Source organism: Callospermophilus lateralis, chromosome 18 (genome assembly GCF_048772815.1).
Source record: "Callospermophilus lateralis isolate mCalLat2 chromosome 18, mCalLat2.hap1, whole genome shotgun sequence".
Classification (NCBI taxonomy): Eukaryota; Metazoa; Chordata; class Mammalia; order Rodentia; family Sciuridae; genus Callospermophilus; species Callospermophilus lateralis.
Genome location: NC_135322.1, coordinates 64,645,602 through 64,668,109, shown reverse-complemented (window position 1 = coordinate 64,668,109; position 22,508 = coordinate 64,645,602). Strand labels below are relative to the sequence as shown.

The following is a 22,508-nucleotide window of genomic DNA, read 5'->3' as shown; positions in this document are numbered from 1 at the left end:
GATGTGCGTGTCTGGTTGTCAAGAACCAGGCTACTGTATGAGAGATTTTGGAGCCTGGACTCCATCCTGCTCAAGAGTTATTATTGGCACCCACCTTGTCCCGGGATGGAAACCCAGATCGACCCAGGGTCTTAGGTTAACTTACGGATCTCGTCTCCACATTGAAAAGGAAGGGCAGCTCAGGGCATCCACTCAGAAATGCAAACTTTTTGTTTAAATGTTTCGAAAGTGCTTAAATACAAAGTGTTTGGGGCTCACACCATTTTTATCACACTGCCCCCCACCCCCAGCCCAGTGCCAAAATTTTGCTGTTAGAGAAAAGGCCTCTCTGACCAAGTGTGGTGCCTTAGATCACACCCTGGGTTTCTTTGGAAGGTAGGAGGGTCAGCCAGGGCCAGTCTGCCCAGTGCCCTTTGTAGGTCTTGGAGCTCTTGACAGGACAGCCTCTGTGGAGTGGCAGGGAAGACTGTCAGTGAGTGAGGTCCTTTGAGTCCTTTGGGCCTGAGCCTGTGGCTTTTCATCCCCCGCCTTCCTCTAGGAAGTGGTTGTGGTCCATGTGTCGGTTTTTATTGCTGTTGAATCGTTTTGGTGGCACTTCCCCCTGAGACTGTGGCTTTCTTGGATTCCATGTTGAGTGTCAGGCAGACAAATGGCGTCCACGTGAGCAGGGGCAGTGGGGCCCTGGGGAGTGGGGTTGCTGGTAGTAAGCTCTGTCAGCTTCGAGGTGCCAGTACTTATGGCCTCCCCTTGCTGTTGGTCCTGTCTCCGTGCTGGCCCCTGATGGTGTGCCTCTGTGAGGGGTGCGTGGCGTGTGGATGCATCCCAGTGAAGGCGGTGGAGGAGGGTTCTTCTGTCGGGCGGTGAAGTGAATCTAGAACAAAAATGTCTTTTATAAGAGAGCGTTTCTGTCAAGTAGGAATCTCTTTGATGAGATGAGGGGTAATCTATTCCTCCTACACACCTCCCCCCTTGGAGGCCCTGAGCACGGAACTCACCAGCTTTTGTGACCTCTGCCAGAAAGCTCCGTGTCTCAGCGTCTCCCTGTGGCTCTGCAGCAGGCCTGCCTTGAGGACTGTTCAAGTGACAAGTGTAAGGCGCAGCCATGGTCCCTGGTGCTTCCCTCTCCTCCCTGACTGCCCCGGCTGTTGAGATTCATTTTTACAGAGATGCGCTCTGTGTAAGTTGAATGTTTGTATCTTGCTGTGAGTGTTGATGTTGAGGTTTTTTACACGGAGTTTTGAAGAGTTGCTTTGGATGGTTTTTTTGGTTCATTTCTGGAGAGTTGGAGAATCCTGCTTGAGCTTTGATGATGAAGGTTATAATGATAACTCAGGGCATTGTTGGCCTGTTTCAAAACAAGTGCGGTTTCTGGTTGTCCCTGTACCCTCCCTGCCCCATGGAACTGTGGTTGGCTGTCCCTGCTCCTTCATGACTTGAAGGTTGGAGCTGACGCTGAGGAGCCCGTTGCCTGGAGTGGGCAGCAGGTGAGGTCAGCCGCAGGGTCTCCTCCTCTCAGTTCCTCTGCACCTAGCGCCCTGAGGAAGGGCCTCCTTGTGTTCTTTCTTGAACTCTGAGCTTAGAGACTGTGCCTTTTCTTTTAGACATAAAGATTTGGATTGCTTCATAAGTTCTTTGTCTTATATAAATTTTTATTTCTTCTGTGTTTTCTTTGATATTCATTATTTGCAATTTTTTCTCTAAACATTCACTGTTTTTCTTTAAAAATGCTATTGTTTAAAGAACTTCTAGAAGAAGATTAGAAGCAGAGAGCTTTTTTTTTAATTAAGTAGATGTTTTACTTGCAGAAAGGAAAATATAACAGTAACAGTGGTGGTAGAGGAAAGTGATTTCATAGCACTGAGTGTCTGCTAGCTGCTTGCTACAGGTGGCTCCTCAGACAGGGTGTTCCAGGGTGCTTACCACGCAGGAGTCTGGGTTTGGACCCACCACTGCTAATTGTTTTTATTTAAATAGCCAGAGATTTGGAAACAGCTTGAGATGAGGTCTTTGTAGGCCCTCTGGTCAGTGGCGGACGTGAGCGAGCTCCCATACTGCAGGCTCACCTCGCCTGCCTTCAGTGTGGTCGGACTGTGCTGCCATTGCCACTGTGGGGCCTCCGATCATGTGTGTCACCCAGAAGAGACCCTGGTATCCATTCTCCTTTCCCCTTCCTAGCAGCCACTGGTCGATCACCTCCTTGCTCTCCCTGTGGAGGTGTCTCCTGGTGATTTATGTGAATGGAGTCTTGTGTATTGGTCCATGTGCCGTCACTGAGCATCACGTCCTCCTTGGCCTACTGCATGGTGGCCTGTGTCAGCTCCTCACTCTGTTTTGTGGCTGAGGACTATTCTTTGTTTACACTAAGTTCATACACACTTTGCTCATTCCTGAGTGGCTCAGGTTTGGGTTTTCACGTGCTTCGTTTTAGGTTTTTCTCATGGCTGACTCCCTTTGACCTGGCTCCACAAATGGCCCGGGGAGCAGTCAGCACACAGCTGTCTTTAGGGAGGGACCTCTTTCTTGTGATCCATTGCTGCCTGGCAGGTTGCTGGGCAGATGCTGTGCGACTCTGTCCTGAGTGCGTGTGGCACTCAGGGAGAGGTGGCAGAGGACACTGCAGTGGGTGGAGACCAGGCCTGGGCCTCCCTGTGCCCACTGAGCTGCCCCTGATGCAGATGAGGTGTGCATTTTTAAGATGGTTCTCCAAGTGCAAGGTGCAGGGGTGCTTTGGGGCCAGTGGTCTCCCTTGGGTGTCTGTCCTGTTGAATGCTTCTGGAACTGTCTGCTCTGGTTCACACGTGTGTGCCCAGTGTGGCTCTGTGGGGGTTTTGGATTTACACAGATAATGTGACTAAACCTGCTAATCATCTCTTGTCGAAGGTAACGGAGCTTACACGTGCTGCTTTCGTGAGCTCTTAAAACCTTGCAGTTCAAAGGTGGAGCATTGGACAGTTTGTCCTGTGACTGTCGTGTGAGGCATAAGGGGCTTCACGGGTTTCTCCATTGGCTCTGAACCCTGCCTCTTGCAGCTGCAGGCCACCTGGCATTCCACGGGAGTAGATGTCCTGCGCAGCAGCTGAGGTTGCCGCGGATAGCTGTGGGGGAGCTGGGACCTGCGGGCACCGTCTCCAGTGTTAACGGGTTCCTTGGGCAGCTGATGTTCAGCCAGTCCATGACGTTCGGTCTGTCTCATTGCCTCACTGGGGGCTTCCCAGGAGGGGATGCCTTCACAGGTCTAAAGGACTGCCCTGTCTTTATAGTGAGGCACGTGGCGGAGGCATTTGAGCATCCTGGAGTGCAGCTTTAATTTGCTTTCTTGTTGACAGCAAAGCCTGCTCCCATCTTGGAGCTGCAGAGCCCTGCCTCTGCCACACGATGGCTTGGACTGATGGCTTGGACCGTGTGACTGTTTCACTGCTGTCCTTTGCCCTCCCGTAGATTCAGGCGCTGCCTTCCATGTGAGCTGGCGTGCTTGCCTCCCCCGCAGCAGGCTGGGCTCCTGGTGTGCAGTGTGTTCTGGGTGTTGTGTGTGAGACGGGAAGTTTGCGTCACTTACGTATGATGAGTAATGAGCCACTTGCACAGGGGGCAGACGAGCCCACTGTTGACCTCAGCTTGCTTTGGCCTTGTGTCTGTTGAGTTGAGACTGCGACTCTGTTTTTAGAGAGGAGATAGAGCATGCTAACTACTCGTCAGGCCTAGGAAAAAGAATTCTGTTTTCGTACCCCCTGTTGGTGGGGTTAGATTTTACAAACAGACCTTGCCCGGGCACTCGTACTAGTGGTGGCCTCGCAGGGGATTAGGAACTGTGGCTGAGGCTATGAGTTAGATCTCGGGAGGAGGCTGACTTTGGACTTTAGCCTTAACTTGGACAGTTTAGAGATCACTTTTATCCAGGTGGGTTTTCCTCTGGTCTCTGCAGATGTTCTGGTTGTGGAGAGACCTGACCCTTTGTAGAAACACTGATATTGAAAGTGAAGGGGTGCTCAAAAACTACTAAAACAGGTAGATTGTTAGCAGTCTCCATCTTGTTCTGGTCAGGAGGTCTGCAGTTATCTGAGGTGGGACAGGACCAAGGCAAGATAGTACCTTTCAAGTAGTCAGTCTTTTGACAGCTGTGGGTAGTACTGTGGGCAGGATCGGGCTAGAATGTGGCGCCCACGGGGTTGCCAGGGACGGAGGGGCTGGGGTGGCATGCTCCTGCCCCTGCACACCCACCTGTCTTCCTGCTCTGGATCTTATGGACCTTCTGCAGGCTCCTGGGAAACCCTGGCCTGTGAAATGCCTCTAGTCCTCTTTGCTATTCCTTATCTAAGTCTAGTCTTTCGCCTCGCCTCTGTTTTGGTCCATTCCTGTTTCCTCAGGGACATTGCCGGGTCAGGTGTCCAAACTTGCCATTTCCTGTTTCCCTCCTCCTCCCCCTCAGCAACCTTTGACCGCTGCTGTTTTTCTGCTTGGCCCATAAATGTGTTCCTGGTTCCCCGAAGGCTTTAGAGCAGAACAGAGCCTGCTGCACCCTCTCTCGGGTGCTTCTGTCAGTCTGCACTTCCAGGTGAGCCACTTCCAGATGGGCCACGCAGATGTGGCAGGTGGAGCCTGCATGCCAGACACAGCAGGTCTTCTCCCACGTACCTCTGGAGAACCTGGACGGCACGCAGGCCCCCCCAGCTCCCACCCTCAGTCGCCCGTCCCTCCGCTGTAACCGCCCTTTGTTCTCTGACCTCTTTGGCTAAAACGGTTTCTAATCAAGTGAATTCAGTACTTTCTTCAGAAAAACTCAGGGTAGGTCATAGGATCAGGTGAGAAATTGTGAAGGTACGAAGGGTGTTGGTGAGAAGCTGGGGCCAGGCAGCGTTCTGGTCCTTTACCTGGGCTTGGGCCGCTTTGATTGTGCACTTAAAAACAAGGTTCCTTGCTGGGCATGTGGTGGTCACACCTGTGATCTCAGTGACTCGGGAGGCTGAGGCAGGAGGGTCGCAAATTTGAGGCCAGCCTCAGCACCTTAGCCAGACCCTGTCTCAGATTGAAGGGCTGATGCTCTGAGCACCCTGGCTCAGTCCTCAGAGCTGCGCAGAGGAGCCCGAGGTTCTTCCTCTCCCCCTTCATCCAGTCCCCTCTTCGCAGACCACACAGTGCCTCGTGGAACTCCCTGGAGACGTCTTCCTCCACGCGCGCCTTCTCCCCTTTCACGTGGTGGTCTGTGGGACCTTTCGAGTGTCTGGGTCCCTCCGTGAGTAGCGTCCTTGTCCTGCTGCGTAGCTGCCCTGTGTGGATGTGTTATTGCCCTGCCCTGTCAATGGACGCTGTGTCCCCATCTTACTGTTTGAAACAGTGTGGTGTCCTTTGTGTGCCATGAGCATGCCCCTCCACGACATGACGGGTGGCCTTCCCACGCAGCGAGAACTGGTAGGTCCCCTGGGTGCAGGTCCAGAGGTGGAAGGGAAGGATCGCCAGGTGGCAAGAAAAGAAAAAAACAAACCCACGTTGCCATCCCCTCAGGGTGACCAGGAGGTGTCAGGGCTCTGTGCCCTGCTCCCTCTGCTGGCTCTTGGTCTTTGTGTGGCAGAGCCCTTGAAGCTCCTCAGGGACACTGCTGGGAGTTGCAAGGCTCCTCTCCCGCAGTCCTGTAATGTGACTTTGACATGCAGTTTATTTTTTAATATTTTTAGTTGTCTCTGGGTCTTTATTTTTATGTGGTGCTGAGGATCGAACCCAGGGCCTCACGTGGAGCCCCGGCCCCTGACATGCAGTTTTTAAGGTTGTGTGTACCAGTCTTCATTGTGTGACTTCTGGGCTTCGTGGCAGGAGTGGCGTCCGTCACCTGTTGTGGTTTTGTGTGGGATACTTGTCGCTCCGTGTGTGCGTGAGTTACCAGGCATCACCAGCTCGCTTGCGAAGGCACCCCCGTGGGTCTCGTGCCCCAGCCTTCCTGCCGCCTTTTTGCACATGAAATGGATCCCGCTGGAGGTAGCTTGTTGTGAGGTGCAAAGCTAGGTTGATGTTTTCTGCCAGGTGACCGGCCCTGTGCCCTGTGCCCTGTGCCATCTGTCAAGCACCCTCTTCTCCCCCCAGGGCTCAGTGTCCTGGACTCTGACTGGTCAGGTCGCGGATGCTTCTGGTCCCTTTCTCTCTTGGACCTGCTGTACACTGGAGTCCCTGCGGAGGCTTCTGGGTTTTGTTCTGCATCAGTGTGGCTGCAGGTGGCTCCTAGAGGTGGCTGGCTTTCTCCAGCGTCCCTGGACTCTTGTCCCTGGGTCCAGTTTGCTTTCCTGTACTGTGGATGGACAGTAGTGTTCCTCACACCTCTTCTTTCTCTTCCTCTTTGCTCTGTAGTCGGTGATGATTTTTGCCAGTCTCATAGGTGAATTAAAACCGTCCATGTAGCTGGGTGCAGTGGTACACACCTGTGATCCTAGTGACTCGGAGCCTGAGGCAGGACGATTGCGAGTTCAAAGCCAGTTTCAGCAACTTAGTGAGGCCCTAAGCAGCTCAGCGAGATCCTGTCTCATCCCCTGGATGCGATGTGGCTTGATTAAAAAAAGAAAAGAAAAAAACAAACCCATGTTACCAGCCAGAGCGAGCTCCTAGAAGGCCTCAGGTGACCGAGGCTGTGCAAGGCCAGTGCCCTCAGCCCGCGCTCCCCGCTCCCCGCTCCCCACTCCCCACTCCCCACTCCCAGAGCCAGGTCTCCCACATGGAGTGGGCCCGAGTCCCGCATCGCTCACAGGTTTGTCCTCCTGACCACACGTCCTGGCCTCAGCCAGGCTCTCAGATCCGCAGACCTGGCTCCTCCCCAGCCTTCGCTCCCATCCACACTTGTGTGACAGTCACATGTATGGCATGCTTCTTGTAGGCACACTTGGCCTTGGGGCATTCTGCCAGGGAGTCCGGGCATGATTAAAATAGCATTCAGGGAGCAGGCATGACCCCAGCCCAGTGTAACTACTGTCCCGGGTCAAGCACACGTTGGAATGCAAGCCAGGGCCACATCCCTGTTAGAACTGAGTTGATGTCAGTGATAAATTCTGTAAGGAACAACTTTGTAGCTGCTGTATTTGATTTTCTAATCAAATTACCCCCAAAATTTGGATGCCTTAACTTGTTTTAGAAATGACAGTGACATGTCCAGCTTCTGACCTTGTCCTGGGTTTGGCCTTTGTGCCCGCTGTGCCCTGGCCCTACTCCCACCCTCACTACGTCCCTGGAACCCCTGCAGTGGTCTGGTGAGAGGCGCTGTGCAGGCCTCTGCACCCCTACCCGCACCTGCAGTTCCTGCTGTTCCCGCTCCTCTTTCTGGGCCTGAGCCTTTGCAGATGCTCACCTCTACCTGTCCCACTGGTCCTTGCCCTGGGTCCATGTTTTGTGGGAGCACAGGTGTGCTCCTCTGTCGTGAGCCAGACCGCAACTCTCCCTGTCCCACAACCTAGTGGTCCCCGTTTTCCGGCCTCTGCCTTGAATGTCAGGCACTGCAGCAGGCGAGGACTGGACGCTGTGGCCGACACTTGGTCTGTCTCTGTCTTTGTGCAGCGACTGTCCTGCTGTTCCGTAGCTGCTTGCGCTCGTGTACTTTAACATCTGGATTCACAGACGAGAAGGGAGAGTCAGCGAATCCTTGCCTGATGTTAGGGATGTTTACGTAAAGATGTCACCAGAGTGACTAGAGAGAATTCCTGTCTGCAGGTGCCTTCCCGACTCATGGTGAATCTAAGACCCTCGGGAACCACGGTCTGGAAGGGTTGAGCTGTTGGGGAGGGGAGAAGCAGCCCCTCCTCAGTCCCTGGGCATCTGCGTAGAATGTGCAGGCATGGGAGTCGCGACAGCCCCGTGGGCAGCTCTCGGCAAGCCCTTGGGGTGCAGAGGGGAGGTGCCGGGCGCCCTGTGTGACATCTGTCCCCCTGATGCTGGTGTGGGGGCAGCTGCTGGCCCCACGCTCACAGCCCCTGGGTGTGGGGCCTGGGAGGCTCTCACTTGGGAGAGCGTGAGGCAGGCAGGGACAGGATGCTGCGCAAGCACATCCGCACACTTGGCGTGTTGGTGGCTCAGATTTATCTTGTCCCATTTCAGCAGTGAGTGAGGGGACACAGTTAAGCAAAGATGGTGTTGCTAAGTGGCTCTTTTCTTTATGTGAAGACAGATTGCATAGGTACACACATACGTCACCTCGTGGTGGGGTGAGGGGCGTCTCCAGGCAGGGGAGGGAAGGGCACTAGTTCCCTGTGACTGGGAGGTGGAGGAGGGTGTGGCCGCTGGCCACCAGGCCCCGGGCTGCTTCTCACCCCGGGCTCCAGTGTTCTGCAGTTGTCTCATTTAAAGAAAAAGTTAGGTTTAGGGAAATGTGCTTGTTTTAGATGGGTCATTTGTGTTTTGACAAGTGTGTGGACCTTTGTGACAGAAAGTCCCCCCATTTCCCATTCAGTCCCGCCTTCACCCATCAGGCCCCTCCTCCTGTGCTGCTTCCGTGGCTCGCTCCAGACGCTTCCTTTAGTGGACCACAGAATCCCATTTTCCCTCTCTGCAGCCTTCACTGCTGGCCTGAGGCTGACCCGGTCCTGCCTCCAGGCCCTTCAGAGGGTGGGCTGGATTTCACCTGTGCTGGCCCACCGCCTGCTTCCTGAGTCGTGGGAAGATTGCGGCCCCTACTGTCACCCCGCCCTATCTTCTCCCTGGAGGGCCTGCCACCGCACCCTTCGTCCAGAGCCTTTCCTGCCTTTCCCGTGGACTTGGGGGGCTGGCAGGAAAGCCCTGGATTCCTGGGTCAGGACATGGTCTGCTTGTGCCCTGCTGTTGGGGAGTGTTGTCACGGGTGCAGGATTGGGGTTGGTGATGTGTTCTTGTAGCTCTTTCAAACAGCTGTGTGGCCGTAGCCGGCCTTGGACCCAGGGCGTCTTACTGTCCCTGTGTCGTTGTCGCTGTCTTGGGTCGGACTTGGGTTGCCTGTCTGCCTTGGGCATGGGGGAGCTTGCCTGTGTTGTGTCCAGGTGTCCCTGAACCTGGGGCTGAGCCCTGGCTGGCTTGTGCTGGGTGTCCCGGCTGTGGCGAAGGTGTGCACTGCAGACACGGCCTGTGGGTCCCAGGCCCTGATTGTCCTCTCCAGGCCTCTCGCTGTCCTTCAGATTGGCTCCTTTGATCCATCTCGGGATTTGCTGGGTTTGTGTTTCCACCAGACCGCATTCAGCGCATCAGTGGTTCTCGGTTGAACAGAGCATTTCCTAGTTGTGAAGTCTCCATCGTAAAGCCCGGAAAGCCCATTGCGTGCTGCTGCAGCTCAGCAGCCCCGGCCTGCTGTCCCCACGGGACTGAGGGGCTGGCTTTCAGCAGCCCTCCTGCTTGTGGGTTGTGCCTTTGTTTGTTGGTGTGTCTGGGAAGTGTGATTTGTGTCGTGGATCTGGGAGCCATGTGTGGTGGGCACTGGGGCCTTGCTCTCCTCCTGCTGGCCTCGGGGGTGGGACTAGCAGGCTGGTCTGCAGTCCTTCCCGGTGGTGTTGCTGGACAGCTGGCAGTGGCCATGCTGCCCTTGTCTGTGCTGTGGGGTGCCCCTCCTTAGGGCTCACAGGCAGACCTGGGGTCCCTCCCAGCAGGGAGGGAGGCCTCACCGTGCTCCCGAGGGGCTGTCTGAGCCCCTGGGCTTCCTGGCCCTCCGCCTGTTCCTCTGATGGGCACTGGGCACAGCCTGCAGACCAGGAAGCCCGCCAGGTGCTCATGCCTCTCCAGTTTAAGCTGGGTTTGCTGTGGACGTCTGGGAGGAGTTAGCACCGCTGCTGCATTACCGTGGTGGGCCAGCTGCTCTTGTGGCCCGCAGGCGGTGCTGAACATGCCCCTGTGCTCTCGGAGGGCCCAGCTCTCCCTGAGGAAGGGGCTTCTCCCCTCCTGAAGGGGCTTTCATAAGGGGAAGAAGCTGCAGAGAAGCGGTGAGGTTCCTGGCCTCCGAGTCAGGAGAATGTGGATGAGCTTGTTCTGTAGGTGTCTGACCCCTCGGTGCTCGGTGATGAGGAGAGGTAGCCATGTGGGTGAACCTGCGGGAGGAGGGAGGACAGGTGCCATCTGCCTGTGGGGGTAACGGTCTCATCACAGGTGACCTGCCTGTCTTTCCTGAGGCATCCTTAGAGCCCCCCCCTTTCTGAGCTCTACCTGTGTGGCAGAGCGCCAGGGGGCTGGTCTGACCCTGGGCAGAGTTGCTGGTCATTCTGGGCGTGGACCATCTTTGCTGGTCCTAGGAACCTGCAGGATGTCGTTTTGCCCCAGAGGGGACTGTCCCCAGAGGCCATAAGCTCACGCTTTAGTGAGCTGGCTGCTTGAATGGTCCTTCCCAGGTCGTCCAGTCTGGTACTGGAAACCAAAAGGGTCCTTATGCGTGGTTTGTTTACTGTGGTCAGCCAGTTTCTCCAGGAAGACCCCAGTATTTGAACGTACTTCTGCGCTGGATGCAGTGGCATGTGCCCAAAGTCCAGCTACTTGGGACACTGAGGGAGGAGGATGGTGTGAGCCTGGGAGTCTGGGGCCAACCTGGGCAGCACAGCGAGACCCCATCTCAGAGAGAGAGAGGGGCAGACAGCCAGGGAAAGGAAGGAGAAGGGAGGATGCGCTGGCCAGGTGAGTGCCGTGACGTTCCGTGCTTCGTCTGTCCCAGTGTCATGGTCTTGGATGTTCCGGCAGGGAGTGCCCATTGTGCCCACTGCGGGTGCAGTGCCCGGGAATGGCAGCCACCCAGCCACAGCTGCTCTGGGAGGCGCGTGGTCCCCCCAGCTTCTCCTGGGGCACTTCAGTGTCACAGTGTCCCTCAGCTTGTTCCTATACGCTGGCCTGTAGGGTGTGCTGTGTGTCCCCTGCGTGTCCTGTGGTGCCGCTTTCCCCTGCCCCTGCCCCTGGCCGGGAGTAGAAAACACAGGCCCTGGAGTGGCGAGTGGATGCCCTGGTGCGCTGGGGAGAGTCCCTGCCTGCCTGCCTCTGTCCCTGTGGTGTCCCTGCCTGGAGTTGTGCAGCAGTGGATGGAGTAGGTTCCATGTGACAGGTCCTGTACCTTGGGGCCACGCCCTGTGCCAGCTGCTATAGCCCGCTGTGCTGCAGATGTGGACACACGGGTGTGGAGAGGGCGGTCACTTGCTGTGGTTGCATGCAAGTGCCGTGCCCAGGCCTCTGCTGAGAGTGCTCTGCAGGGCCATTCTTCAGCCCTGGGGTGGCCGGTCTGGAAGATGTGTCCCATTGTCCTACTGAGGTGGAGAATTTGGGACACGGGTTGGTCCCAGGCAGAGTTCACAAGTGTGGTAGGGCCCAGACGCGGGGTGCTGCTGCCTCAGCTCCTGCAGAGGCTCTGGAGGGGTGTCCTGGAGCTGTGGCCACAGGGCTCAGATGGGGGCAGCCGGGGTCGGATCCCTCTGCACCAGCAGGGCACCCGCCCCCCTCGTCCTGCTGTCTGAAACGAGGAGAGCTGAGAGCTGCAGAAGTCGTAAAAGGCAGGTCTTCAGGTGGACAGTCTGATTTGGGCAGCCTCGGCTCTGGGTTGGCCTGTGTCTGCAAACAGCTTTCACTTTTAAGTTGTTTTCTTGTTCAGGTTTTTAGAGACACATAATGACTATTTTAGTAAAGTGCTTACGTGTCACTTTCCTGTTTATTTATTTGTGTGTTTTGCATCGACTTAGGTGTGTGTAGCAGGTGCTGCTCCAGTTGCACGGGCTGGGAGACCTGGCATGCGGGTTGTAGTACGTGACCGGCTGGCAGGTGCCCCCAGCCCCGGCTCCCCTCAGCACCCCTCAACACAGACACAGCTTGCAGCCTGCTGAGAGCAGCAAGGGCCGAGTGGCGGATGGGCTCCCATTTCAGAAATGCCTTAATGTGTGACTTAATCGCAGGCTTTTCCCCCAGTTATAAAAAGGAGCGACTGTTGTTTGTAGAAAGGTTGGAAAACAGAAAAATACAAAGCGAGAGTCACTGGGAGGTGGTGCTGTTGCCATTTTGGCTCATTCTTGTCTCTTCCTCTTCCTGTGCTCCCCTCCTCTGCCTCACCTGGGATGGCCAGGCTGTTCTGGAGTCTCTCCCGGGACACTGGAGCGGCGCTCTGAGGGCAGGGAGGTCAACTCGCCTGCGCAGGGGCCGCCCTCAGCCAGGCTGTCGGTGGGTCTCCTGCACACAGCCTGTGCCACGGGCTCCTCAGGTGGGGCCAGGTGGGCACACTGCAGTGAAGTCTGTCTGCCAGCTGCCTCTGCTGAGAGGGTGAGACCGCTGCCCGTGTGCCGAGCCCAACTTGCACTGCGGGCTGGGCAGCGTGTTTCAACTGTCGCTGGTCTTGGCGCAGACATGCATCTGTCATGCTATAGGCTCTTTTATTTTTTTTTTTAATTATTTAAGTTTTTTTATGTATCAGAGATTGAACCCAGGGTTGCTTGATCTCTGAGCTACATCCTCAGCCCCTTTTATATTTTACTGAGAGAACAGGGTCTTGCTGAGTTACTTACACCTCACTAAGTTGCTGAGGCTCACTTTGACCTCGAGATCCTCCACCTCGCCTCCCAAGTTGCTGGGATGACAGGCTGTGCCACTGCACCCTGCTGGTAGAGCCAGGCTGTATTTAAGTGGGTCTGCCTGGAGGGAGAGAGACCTCTGCATCCCATTATGGGAACATGGGACCCTGGGTCGCTGTTTGGTGCTCTGATCAAGCCCCTGGGCCACACAAGAACAGGTGGGAGGCTGGAGGGCTAGGAATCTGCTGCCTGGCCAGAGGCAGAGGTCCAGCACCCAGAAGAGGCTGCGGGCTGTGGTGGGCCTCACTGGGAGACCCTGTGTGTGCTGCCCGCAGGGTGCTCCTGAGCTGAGCGCAGCAGGCAGGCGTGCGGCTGCTCTCCAGTCAGCAGGCCCTGCAGCGCGTACGGTTCATCCTCCCAGAAGCCCCGTGAGGTAGGCACTGCCACACCTGGGCTCAGAGGGGAACGTGAGGTGTGTGAGGAAGGCTCCCGTCAGCACCTCAGCATGCCAGCGGCCCTGCCCCCTGCCATGCAGGCCCTGGGGTGTATTCTGCTGTGCCACCAAGGGGGCAGTCCCCAGCATTGGCCACGCAGCCTTGGTGAGGCGAGGAGCTGGGTTTGGTGTTCCTCCTTCTAATGTGGGGATGACGTGACCTGTGTGCAGAGCAGCTGCTGCCTGGGCTGCGTGGACTCCCGCACAGCAGGCAGGAGCCGTGTGCAGCGTCCTTGCCCCATGGGGCTTCTCAGCGATGCTCCTCTGTGGCCCGGCAGTGTCCTACGGCTCGGGCCTGCGGTGTGCAGCTGGCTTGGAATCTGGGTCTTCCCCGTCCCTTCAGCTGGGCCCGTTGTGTCCAGCGTGCGGGTGTCATTGTGTGGGACCAGTCGCACGATGGCACCTGTCCTCCTGTCCCACAGTGGGACGGTGCTGTCTCAGTGACCTTGCGCAGATGTCCCTGGGAGTGTGAGGATGGTATCTGGCCCTTTGCAGCTGGTCCCTGTGTTGATGTTCCGGGTGGTGTGGTGGCAGTTCCCATGGAGAGCCTGTGTCCTGCGGACAGGGTGGCCTGTGTGCTGCGCCCAAACTTCAGCACTTTGTCCCACTGCGCAGCACAGCCAGGTTTGCCAGCCAAGAGTGGCTGCTGCTTTGCCAGGGTTTGCGTGAACTTCTCTGTGCCACTTTCAGTGCATTTTTTGCCCTCCTGCTTACCCGCCCACCCTCTGCCTGCCTGCCTGCCTGCCCACCCCCTTTCAGGCACAGTTGGCAGATCACAAAGGGTACGTGTTGAGGTCCGTCTTCAAGAACTCAGTGGGCAGGATGCTGCTGCGTTTCAGATGGGATGGCACTGTGCTCGGTGTGAGGGCTGGCTGGGCATGACATGGTGGGGACAGACTTGCCTGTGGACGCTTGGGCTGGACTTGGCTGCAGTTGGGACAGCGGAGGCTGCTTTGTCTGCATGGCTTTGACTGGCCCCAGGAGAGGGCTTCTGCGTTCTTCGTGCACAGGGCTTCCTGGGAGGCTGACAGTGTCCCTGGCCTCTGCGGGATGTCAGTAGAATACCCATCTCCAGTTAAGACCACCAGGTGTCTACAGATGTCCCCTCAGGGACAAAGCTGCTGCCACTGGAAAACTCTGGCCTAGAGAACAATGGGAATCAGACTTCTTGCTTGAAAGGATGAAAACATGATCCCAAGTTTAAGGCCTGTCTGCGCAACTTAGACCTGGGATGTGGCTCTGGGAGCACCCCTCGTTCAATTCCAAGAACTGCAAAACAAAACAAAACAAAGCCCAAACAACAACAAAGGAAACAGGAGGAGTTATGAGAATCATTTTGAACCGCTGCAGTTGGTGGTAGAGAGCTGTTCACAGGCATCAGAAGAACCGGAAGAATCCACATGCACGTCTTTAGGTGAAAAGAACCTGGACCCTAGAGACGGCAGGGATGTTCCTATCAGGACTCCCCTGTGACATGCTTGTGTCTGGCTCAGTGGCCAGTGCTCCTGGGGAGGGGAATGGCCACGGCTTGGGCCAGGAAGGGCTCCCATCCTGAGGGTGTCCCACAGCAGCCTGCCCTGATGGAAGATGTGCCCGCAGCACTCGGAGACTGTTTCCAAACTCGGCCAACCTGCTGTGACCCCTGGGGCTTGGAAGGACATGACCCAGCCAGCTTCCCTGTCCCTGAGCAGGGCCCCTGGCTGTGGGGGTGGGGACTGGCCACAGTTGTGTTTTCTCTAGCCTGTAACTGGAAATCTAGCATTTCCTGCAATGATGAAAGCAGACAGAAACCCACAGCAATCCCAGCAGTGCTGTGGCCGGTCACAGTGGGATCACAGGCATCTGGGGTCACTGTGGAGTGAGGCATCGCCCAGTGCTCCTCGGAGGTGACCGTGGACTTGCTCTCAGTGGTTGAGGAGCTCAGGCGGCTGTCCCCAGCCTCACTGCCTGGGCTTGCAATCCGCCTATCATGCATCTGAATGTGTTTGTGGGGAAGGGTCAGTAGATGTCCCTGGATGGCCGCAGGGTGGCCAGCACAGTAGGAGGCTGAGACCCTTGCTCCAGCAGCCTGTTGCTGTCTTCCGGGAGCCTCTGGATGCCTGCTGGTGGAGGACAGCCGGCTTTGGAGGCCCCAGCCCTGGTCATCCTGTCTCTTGTGGCCAGTGTCTGTTAGCATGTTCTATTTATAAATGAAATGGACTGCTAAAAAGTAAATTTCTAAAAATTGTGCTTTTGGTTCACAAATATTAAAGTGAATTTTAAACACAAAGCTTTGACGAAATTCAAGTAGTGTTCTCTTCCCATGGAGTGTCGCCAGCTTTCCAGAAGGTGTTAAATCTGAGGGTGGCGCGTGACCCCAGGATCCTGCCCAGGGGACTGGGCACAGGAAGTGTGGTCCAGCTCTGAGTGTCTGTGTGGCCACCCCGCTCTAGTTTACCTTGAGATGCTCTTGCAAGGTTTGCATCACCTGGAATAATTGGAGATGCAGAACTGCAACCCCCCAGACCCAGCTTGGAGCCCGTGCCTCACCACCCCCCAGGGGCACTCTGCACCTAGAGGTTGGGGGCAGCCGCTCATCTCCACAGCTGTGATGACAGGTGAGCTGCGGAGCCCAGGTGTCTAGATCGCATCCCGCAGGGCACCCCAGGTGTGTGGCAGCCCTGGAACCACAGGTGGAATGTGCCCTGCGTACCTGGTAGTTGTTCCGCCGCAGACCCGCCTGTGCTGGGGGGCCAGGATGGAGATTATGAAAACTTGACTTTGAAGTGGAGGTGCTTCTTTATTTATCCTGATTAAGTTGGATGGTATGTATTTTACAGAAAGATTGGCACGTGCTTCCCGGCAGGCCTGTTCTCAGTTCAGGGGATCCTGTGGTGAGCAAAACGACACGCAACAGACCCCTGCCCCTGCTGGACCCCAGGAAGTTCTGTGCCACAGTGGCCAGTGCGTCTGGACGGCAGGGCAGGGACAGCTAGTGCAGAGGCCCTGCAGGTGGGACGCAGCGTCCTCTTTGCGAAGAAGGTGATCCGTGGGCCAGGCTGCGGGGGCAGGCAGCAGGACCTCTGTGGGCCGCGGTACAGGGCCACGTGTTGTCATTCCCTTGGGAACAAAGCAGGAAACTTATCCAGAGAATTTGGAGCTGGGGGACGTCTGGCCAGGGGGAGTTGGGTCTGTTGGCCTCTGGGCAGGAGCGGAAGGCAGTGCTGGGACCCGTCAGGCCCGTCTCCTGCACCTCCAGCTGCCGACGGGCGTGTGGGCGAGCGTGAGTCAGAGAGCATCTGAGTTGAGCCGCGTGGGTCACGTGGGCAAATGAGCCTGACCAAAAATAACCCAAAACAGCATTTCTGGGAATCGCAAGTGAAGACAGCTTTTAATGTAAACAAAGGAGCAGAGAAAGACGAAGGCTGATGGAAAGAATGAACGTCTGCAAAGCTGAGAAGGACTGCTTTTGGGAAAATGCTGAGGAGGACACGCCTGCCGTCCAGTGGCTGTGGTTTCGTGGTGTTTCCTTTTCTTCCTCACATCAGAGGGAAGCGTGTGGTCTGATCGGGCAGCTTGCAGCTGCCCCAGGCTCCGTGCTGTGGCAGGGACCAGCCTTGGGCCTTCCGGTTGATCCTCGGGGAGCACTCCTGCCGTCCCCATGTGAAGCCTGGGTCAGCCTGACGATGGGCTGGCACTGCGCACAGCACAGAAGGGCCTCCCAGGGCTGCTGCCTGGTGGCGTCCCCATACCTCAGGGCTCAGTGCACAGTAGGCTTGAAGGCCACTGCTCAGGCCTGGGGTCAGGGTCAGTTTCACTCCTGTCTGGGCAGGTGCTGCTCTGCTGGCCAGCCACACTGGCTCCGTAGTCTCCGTTCTTGGGGCCAGGTGTTGGGGCTACACACCACGTGGGTAGCAGAGCCTGCAGGTGCTGCTCCAGGCCCGAGCTTCCTGTGGGAATGAGCTGGCTTTTCCTGGGGTGAACTCGTGCCCGCCTCTGCTTGCTGGGTGGTCTTGGCTGTTGGGAAGGGTTCACCTCTGGAGTGCTCAGGCGTTGGCTGAGGAGGGGGTCTTCTGAACTGGAGGAGCCCACCCTGTCAAGTTACTAGAAGTCAGTAAAATGTAACTTACTTTTGTTTTTCCTCCACAGATGTTTATTCTACTTAGTCTCTGAACTTATGAAGTCCTGTGTTTTAGTGTACAGTGAGGTAACACTCTGCAGCACAAAAGAAGTTACAGAAATTTCTGTCAAGTGAACCTAAAGAATTTACTTCTATCAAGTAAACCTAAACACTTGATTTTTACATTTGTGTATTTGAATCAGAAAAATATGCTTTATATGTAAAACCCCTTCACATCACATTAGATGTTGGAACTTGACACCTACTTCAGTGTCATCTAACCTATGACACTTGGTTCTTAGACATCTCAGACTGCTAGGTTCTTGGTGTTTTCTCAGATTTGTGCTATGAAGTGAAAAATCTGTAGTGACGTTCGATGGAATAAAAGACTCCGAAGATCAAATGGAAGTCTCTCATTTCATATCTGCGAAAGTAAGCTTATGAAAGTATAAAAAGAATCATCAAACTGTTAAAAAAATCTGACTTTCTTGATAACGCCTTGCGATGTTATCCAGAGAGCCAGCTCTCTGGAGGAGGCTGTGTGCCTGGGATTTGTTTTACGGAGTTCCGCGAACTTAAAACTCGCCCGACCTGGGATGTGCGGCTTTCCCAGTCGGGCCCCTGCAGCTGTGTCTTTGGGTCTTTCTGTAGGGGCCAAGGCTATTTGCAGATGCTCAGTGTAGACACTGGGTCTCGACGGGTCTCCCCAGGGCTCTTGGTTCACTAGCCCTTGAGACTGGAGACGGCCGCTCGCGCTGCCCAGCGAGCTCCGCGGGGTGTTGCTCTCTCCCTGCCTTTAGACATGTCATTTAAGGGTTGTAGCGGATAGTGTCCGGTCCTGTTGTCATTTGTGTTCTAGGGAAGGGTTTTGTTTGAAGAAATATAAAACTAAGGTTTTGCTTCGGCCTGAGGTTTTCAACTCATGCCCCTGGGCTTTGGGATTCTGTCTTGTCAGATGAACCGCGGCCCAGGACAAGCCCCGGTGGTTGGGCTGTTCAGTTCTGGTGGAGAGGAATGGAGAGGAATGGAGAGGTGGAAGTTCTGTCTTTCTTGGGAAATATTTATCCTTACAGTAGTCGTTCCTGTTTTATTAAAAAATTGAAACCAAGGCCGGAGGCACGAAGGTCATTCTAGGCTAGCTAAATGGAGAAAGTAAGATGGCCGTGTCTCTTTCCCCAGATGGCTCCGCGACCGGAGGCCCCGCTGCACGGCGTCGGCAACAGCCTGGAGAAGGCGCTGCACACCTCAGCACATTCCACGGAGGAGGCGCTGCCCAAGAGGCCTGTGGGGAAGCACGGCAAAGGTGGGTCACCTGGGCTCCTGCGGGCACGGGTGCGGGCGCTGGGTGGTGCTGCGTCTCTCGGGCCCAGTCAGGGAGCAGTCTCTGATTCTGCAGGTGACACTGAGCATGCTTTCGCACACTGTTGTGCTTATTAAGAGGAAACGAGGGGACCAGCTCCTTCCAGCCCAGAGGAAGCCTTGGGTTCTGGAGCATGCTGTCCCCGAGTGGCCTAGAGTGTGGTGCCCTGCCACCTCCTGCCATGCCAAGTCCTCCCTCTGCCCGGACTTGGTGCTTCTGGGCACCTGTGCCCCATGGCCCTGGTGTGGCAGCGTAGCCCAGGACATGAAGCTCAGTAGCTGGTGGGGCTGTTGGGGGGGCGTTTCACAGGAGGCTCTTGGTCCTTGTGGCTGAGTGTGTGACTTCTGCAGCCCTCAGAGAGCCACAGAGCCACGCTGTTGTAGATCAGACTGGCCGTGGGTAGCACAGGTGCCTGAGAGAGAAGGCGCTTCCTGGGACCAGGCGGGTCCATAGACGGTCCCCGGGGTCTGAGCAGATCTGCCAGGGGAGATGAGGAGGTGTGTCCTGATTGGGTCCTGTGTCCTGTGGCCCTTCTGTGACTGGCAGGGTCCCCCTTGCCGTTTGTAAACATGTTTGTCTCCTGTGCATGGCAAGCTGTGGGGGGCAGGCTGCGCACTTCCTTCTCTGCTTCCTTGGTCCCTGGGTCTCATCTCACAGCAGCGTGGTAAGCGTGCATCTCCACAGAGCCCTGTACCCACCTGGTCACGGAGCTGTTCTGCCTTGTTCTCAGCCTGGTCAGCTCAGGGGAGAAGCAGCTCCTTGGCAGCTGCCCGTGTTCTGTAATGTGAGTGCATCATGGGGCGTGGGCAGTGTCCTGTGGCAGCACTGTGAGGCGGGGGACCCGGTCTTCAGAGTCCTGTGTGGCTACGTGGTCTAGTTTTGCCTTTCACTCACTTTCATGTGGTGCTAGGGAAATGCAGCTGCTCTGCCCCTGAGCCACGTCCTAGCCCTTTGGTCACAGTCGTCTGAGTTGCTGTCCTCCTGAGAGACTGTGACCCTTGGCTGAGAGTCTCCTGTGTCTCCTCATCCTGGTGATGGAGTGTCACTCCAGAGCCAGCATGGAGAGTCACCCGGCAGCACGGGAGCGGCTGCACTGGCTCTGCCTTCTCCTGCGCATCTTGCAGGACATGGGTGTCAGCAGTGCAGCCTGGGCCTGGGGTCGGAAGGTGGCTGCTTCTGTGCTGTAGTTGGGTTTTTAAAAGATACATAGTTTTCGTGCTGGGGTGTGGCTCAGTGGCAGAGCGTGTTAGGCACTGGGTTCCCTCTTCAGCACCACTAAACAAATAAAGAAATAAATAAAATAAAAGCCTTGTGTCCATCTACAACTAAAAAAAAAAAAAAAAAAAGATATATAGTTTCAAAATATGGCTGCTGTGTTGATACTTTGGTGCCGAAAGGCAGGGACCATGGGAACAAGCCAGTCCCGACACCAGCTGTAGCAGGGCAGGAGCTGGAGGCTGATCCTGATGAGGCCCTCATGTCCCTCCACGGAAGTGCTCAGAGCGGCTGGACTCCACAGCACCCCCCTGCAGCCCCGGGTTCTGGCCGGCAGAACCTGGCATCCTGAGTCACCCTCGCGGTCTTCCTCGCTGCTCTCAGGGGCAGCTCACTGCTGACGGCCTCCTCCCCGTCTTCTCTGTGTCCACTTGTGTTTGGGTTTTCTCTGCCTCTTTGGAAGTCTAAAGTGACAGGCTTCACTTAGGTCAGACCCTGGGCCTTCCCTGTGGCAGAGCAGGGGCTTTGGTCGGGGGCTGCCTTGCTGCTCGGGGCAGGCCGGGTCCCAGGTGCCAGGTGCCACCCTGCTGGCTCCGGGACCTGTCTCATCACCTGGCACCCTGACCACACATTGCTTCTAGCAGCAGTCCTTGAGGAGGCTGTCATCCCACGTCACAGACGAGAGCCGGGCCACAGGAAAGCTGGGAGGCAAGCCTAGAGCTTATGCTCCACGCTCCCATTTGGGGTGAACTGTGACCTTTCCCCTTTGCTTCTCGCCATGGAGATGGTACCTACTGGCAACCAGCTGCCGCTGCAGAGAGCCACAGCTCACTCTGTGCGTGTGCTGAGCGGGTGCCTGGGAGGACCTTGCAGACTGGGGTCAGTTTCCCAGCTCAGCCGTCTGCTGTCAGGGAAGCCCAGAACTCTGCCTGAGGAGGAGACTCTTTGAGAATGACCCAGGGAGGACATCTTGGGGCTTTGCTCTTTGGACCCAGGGTACCTGTGACCTCCCTTCCTGCCATCCCGCAGTCAGCCAGGCCCTGGGCAACGCATCTGGGGCTCTGTGCTCTCAGGCCCCTCTGTCTTCTTGAAAGCTGGAATTGCGAAGGCTCTGCAGTTCGGGGCATCGGTCTGTGGGTACTACCTTCACACAGAGGCGTCTGGGTCTTGCTCTGTGCCACTGAGACTTTTGCATTTGTTACAGCGCAATCCTAACAGGAGATAGTCTGGAGCCTGGACCACAGGCGTCTTGTGCTTGTGTAGGACCAACTCCACCAGGTCAGCGCAGTCCTGAAGGGCAGGACTTAGAGTGGAATCTGGGGCCACCTGGACAGCAGCATGAGGTTTCAGTGTGAGGTGGGGGCTGAGGACCTTGCAGTGCCAGTTGCTCTTTTCTCTGTTCAGGTTTGTGCTGGGGACTTCCACATACAAAGGAAATTCAGAGTGTTTTGCAGTGAGTTCTATTAAACTTCTTTTCTTATTATTTTCATATAATTTTCTTTCTTTTCTTTTCTTTTTTTTTTTTTTAGCTATAGTTGGACACAGTACCTTTATTTTTATGTGGTGCTGAGGATTGAACCAAGCACCTCGCAGGTGCTAGGCAAATGCTCTACTGCTGAGCCACAACCCTAGCCCCTTCATTTAATTTTTTTCCCCCATTTTTAAATTTTTTGCATTTCTGGGGATGAGCCCAGTGCCGTGTGTGTGCTGGGCAGTGCTCGCTGACCTTTTTTTTTTTTAAAGAGTGAGAGAGAGTGAGAAAGAGGGAGAGAGAGAGAGAATTTTAATATTTATTTTTTTAGTATTTGGCGGACACAACATCTTTGTTTGTATGTGGTGCTGAGGATGGAACCCGGGCTGCACGCATGCCAGGCGAGCGCGCTACCGCTTGAGCCACATCCCCAGCCCCAGCTCGCTGACCTTTGAAGGCTGGGGGCTGCCTTGCTGCTCGGGGCAGCCGGGTCCCAGGTTCCAGTGCCTGAGATCCTCTCTTTTTCTTTTTAAAACCTTTTCACCTTTATTTTTTGTTTATTTATTTATTTTTATGTGGTGCTAAGGATCGAAGCCAGTGCTGCCCACCTGCCAGCCTCCCTCAGCCCGGGTCCTCGTGGAGCCGTAGGACACAGCTGTTTGAGTGACTGCTTCCTAGGCTTCCCTGAGGAAAATGTGACTAGAGGCACAGGGATGAGGCCACCTCACCTCACACTTGGGCTCTTCCATGGAGCAGACAGGTCCTCGCGAGGCCCAGCTGTGCTGGCCGGGCACACTGCACATCTCCAGCTGCCCAGGCTGTACAGATGGGCTCAGGGCGCCAGGCGTGGCCTGCCCTTGGTGCCGAAGCTGTGTGGTGCAGAGCTAGAGCTCCGTGCACCCTGAGAAGGTGCAGTTCTGCTCACTGCTGAGCCGCCCTCCGCCTCCTGGCGCTTGGGCTCTGTTGTCCCTGCACTGGCTGGCCTGGCCCTCCAGTGCTCACTACTTAAGATGGTCTCTGTTCCGTGACTTTGTTTGGGCCGAGATGCTGGGTGGAGAGTCGAAGACCTCCCGTGGGTGTCCCGCTCTGCTCCGCCTCTGTCGAGAGCTCTGCTGGTGGCGACGGCCACGTGCTCTTTCCCTGGCCGCTGCTGCGTCCCTGTGTGGCTTGCCTCCAGCATCCCCAGAGTGTTTTCTTGTCTTCATTCCTTCTTGTCTCTCACTGACTTTGGGGGAGCTTTCAGCCATCCTGAAATCCTGCTCGCTCACTCGGCTCCCCTCTTCACCGAGGCTCCGGTTCCAGGCGTGAGGAACTGGCGGCGTCTCTCAGACCCTGCGGCCTGCTGCCTTCCCAGCCCGTCCACCCTGGAGGCGCGGTGCTGTTTTCTCATGCGGCCTGCTGCTGGGCCTGGTAGG

General features: G+C 56.0%; 1 protein-coding gene across 2 annotated transcripts in view; it reads left to right on the top strand.

Moving 5' to 3' along the window:
* Window positions 1-22,508, top strand: part of Zcchc14 (zinc finger CCHC-type containing 14) — a 61,511-nt gene that overhangs the window by 1,308 nt on the left and 37,695 nt on the right. For both annotated transcript variants that reach the window (XM_076837825.2, XM_076837824.2), the window contains exon 2: window positions 18,227-18,350. In XM_076837825.2, coding sequence (XP_076693940.1) covers window positions 18,227-18,350 — 124 coding nt within the window. The remainder of the gene's footprint in view (window positions 1-18,226; window positions 18,351-22,508) is intronic.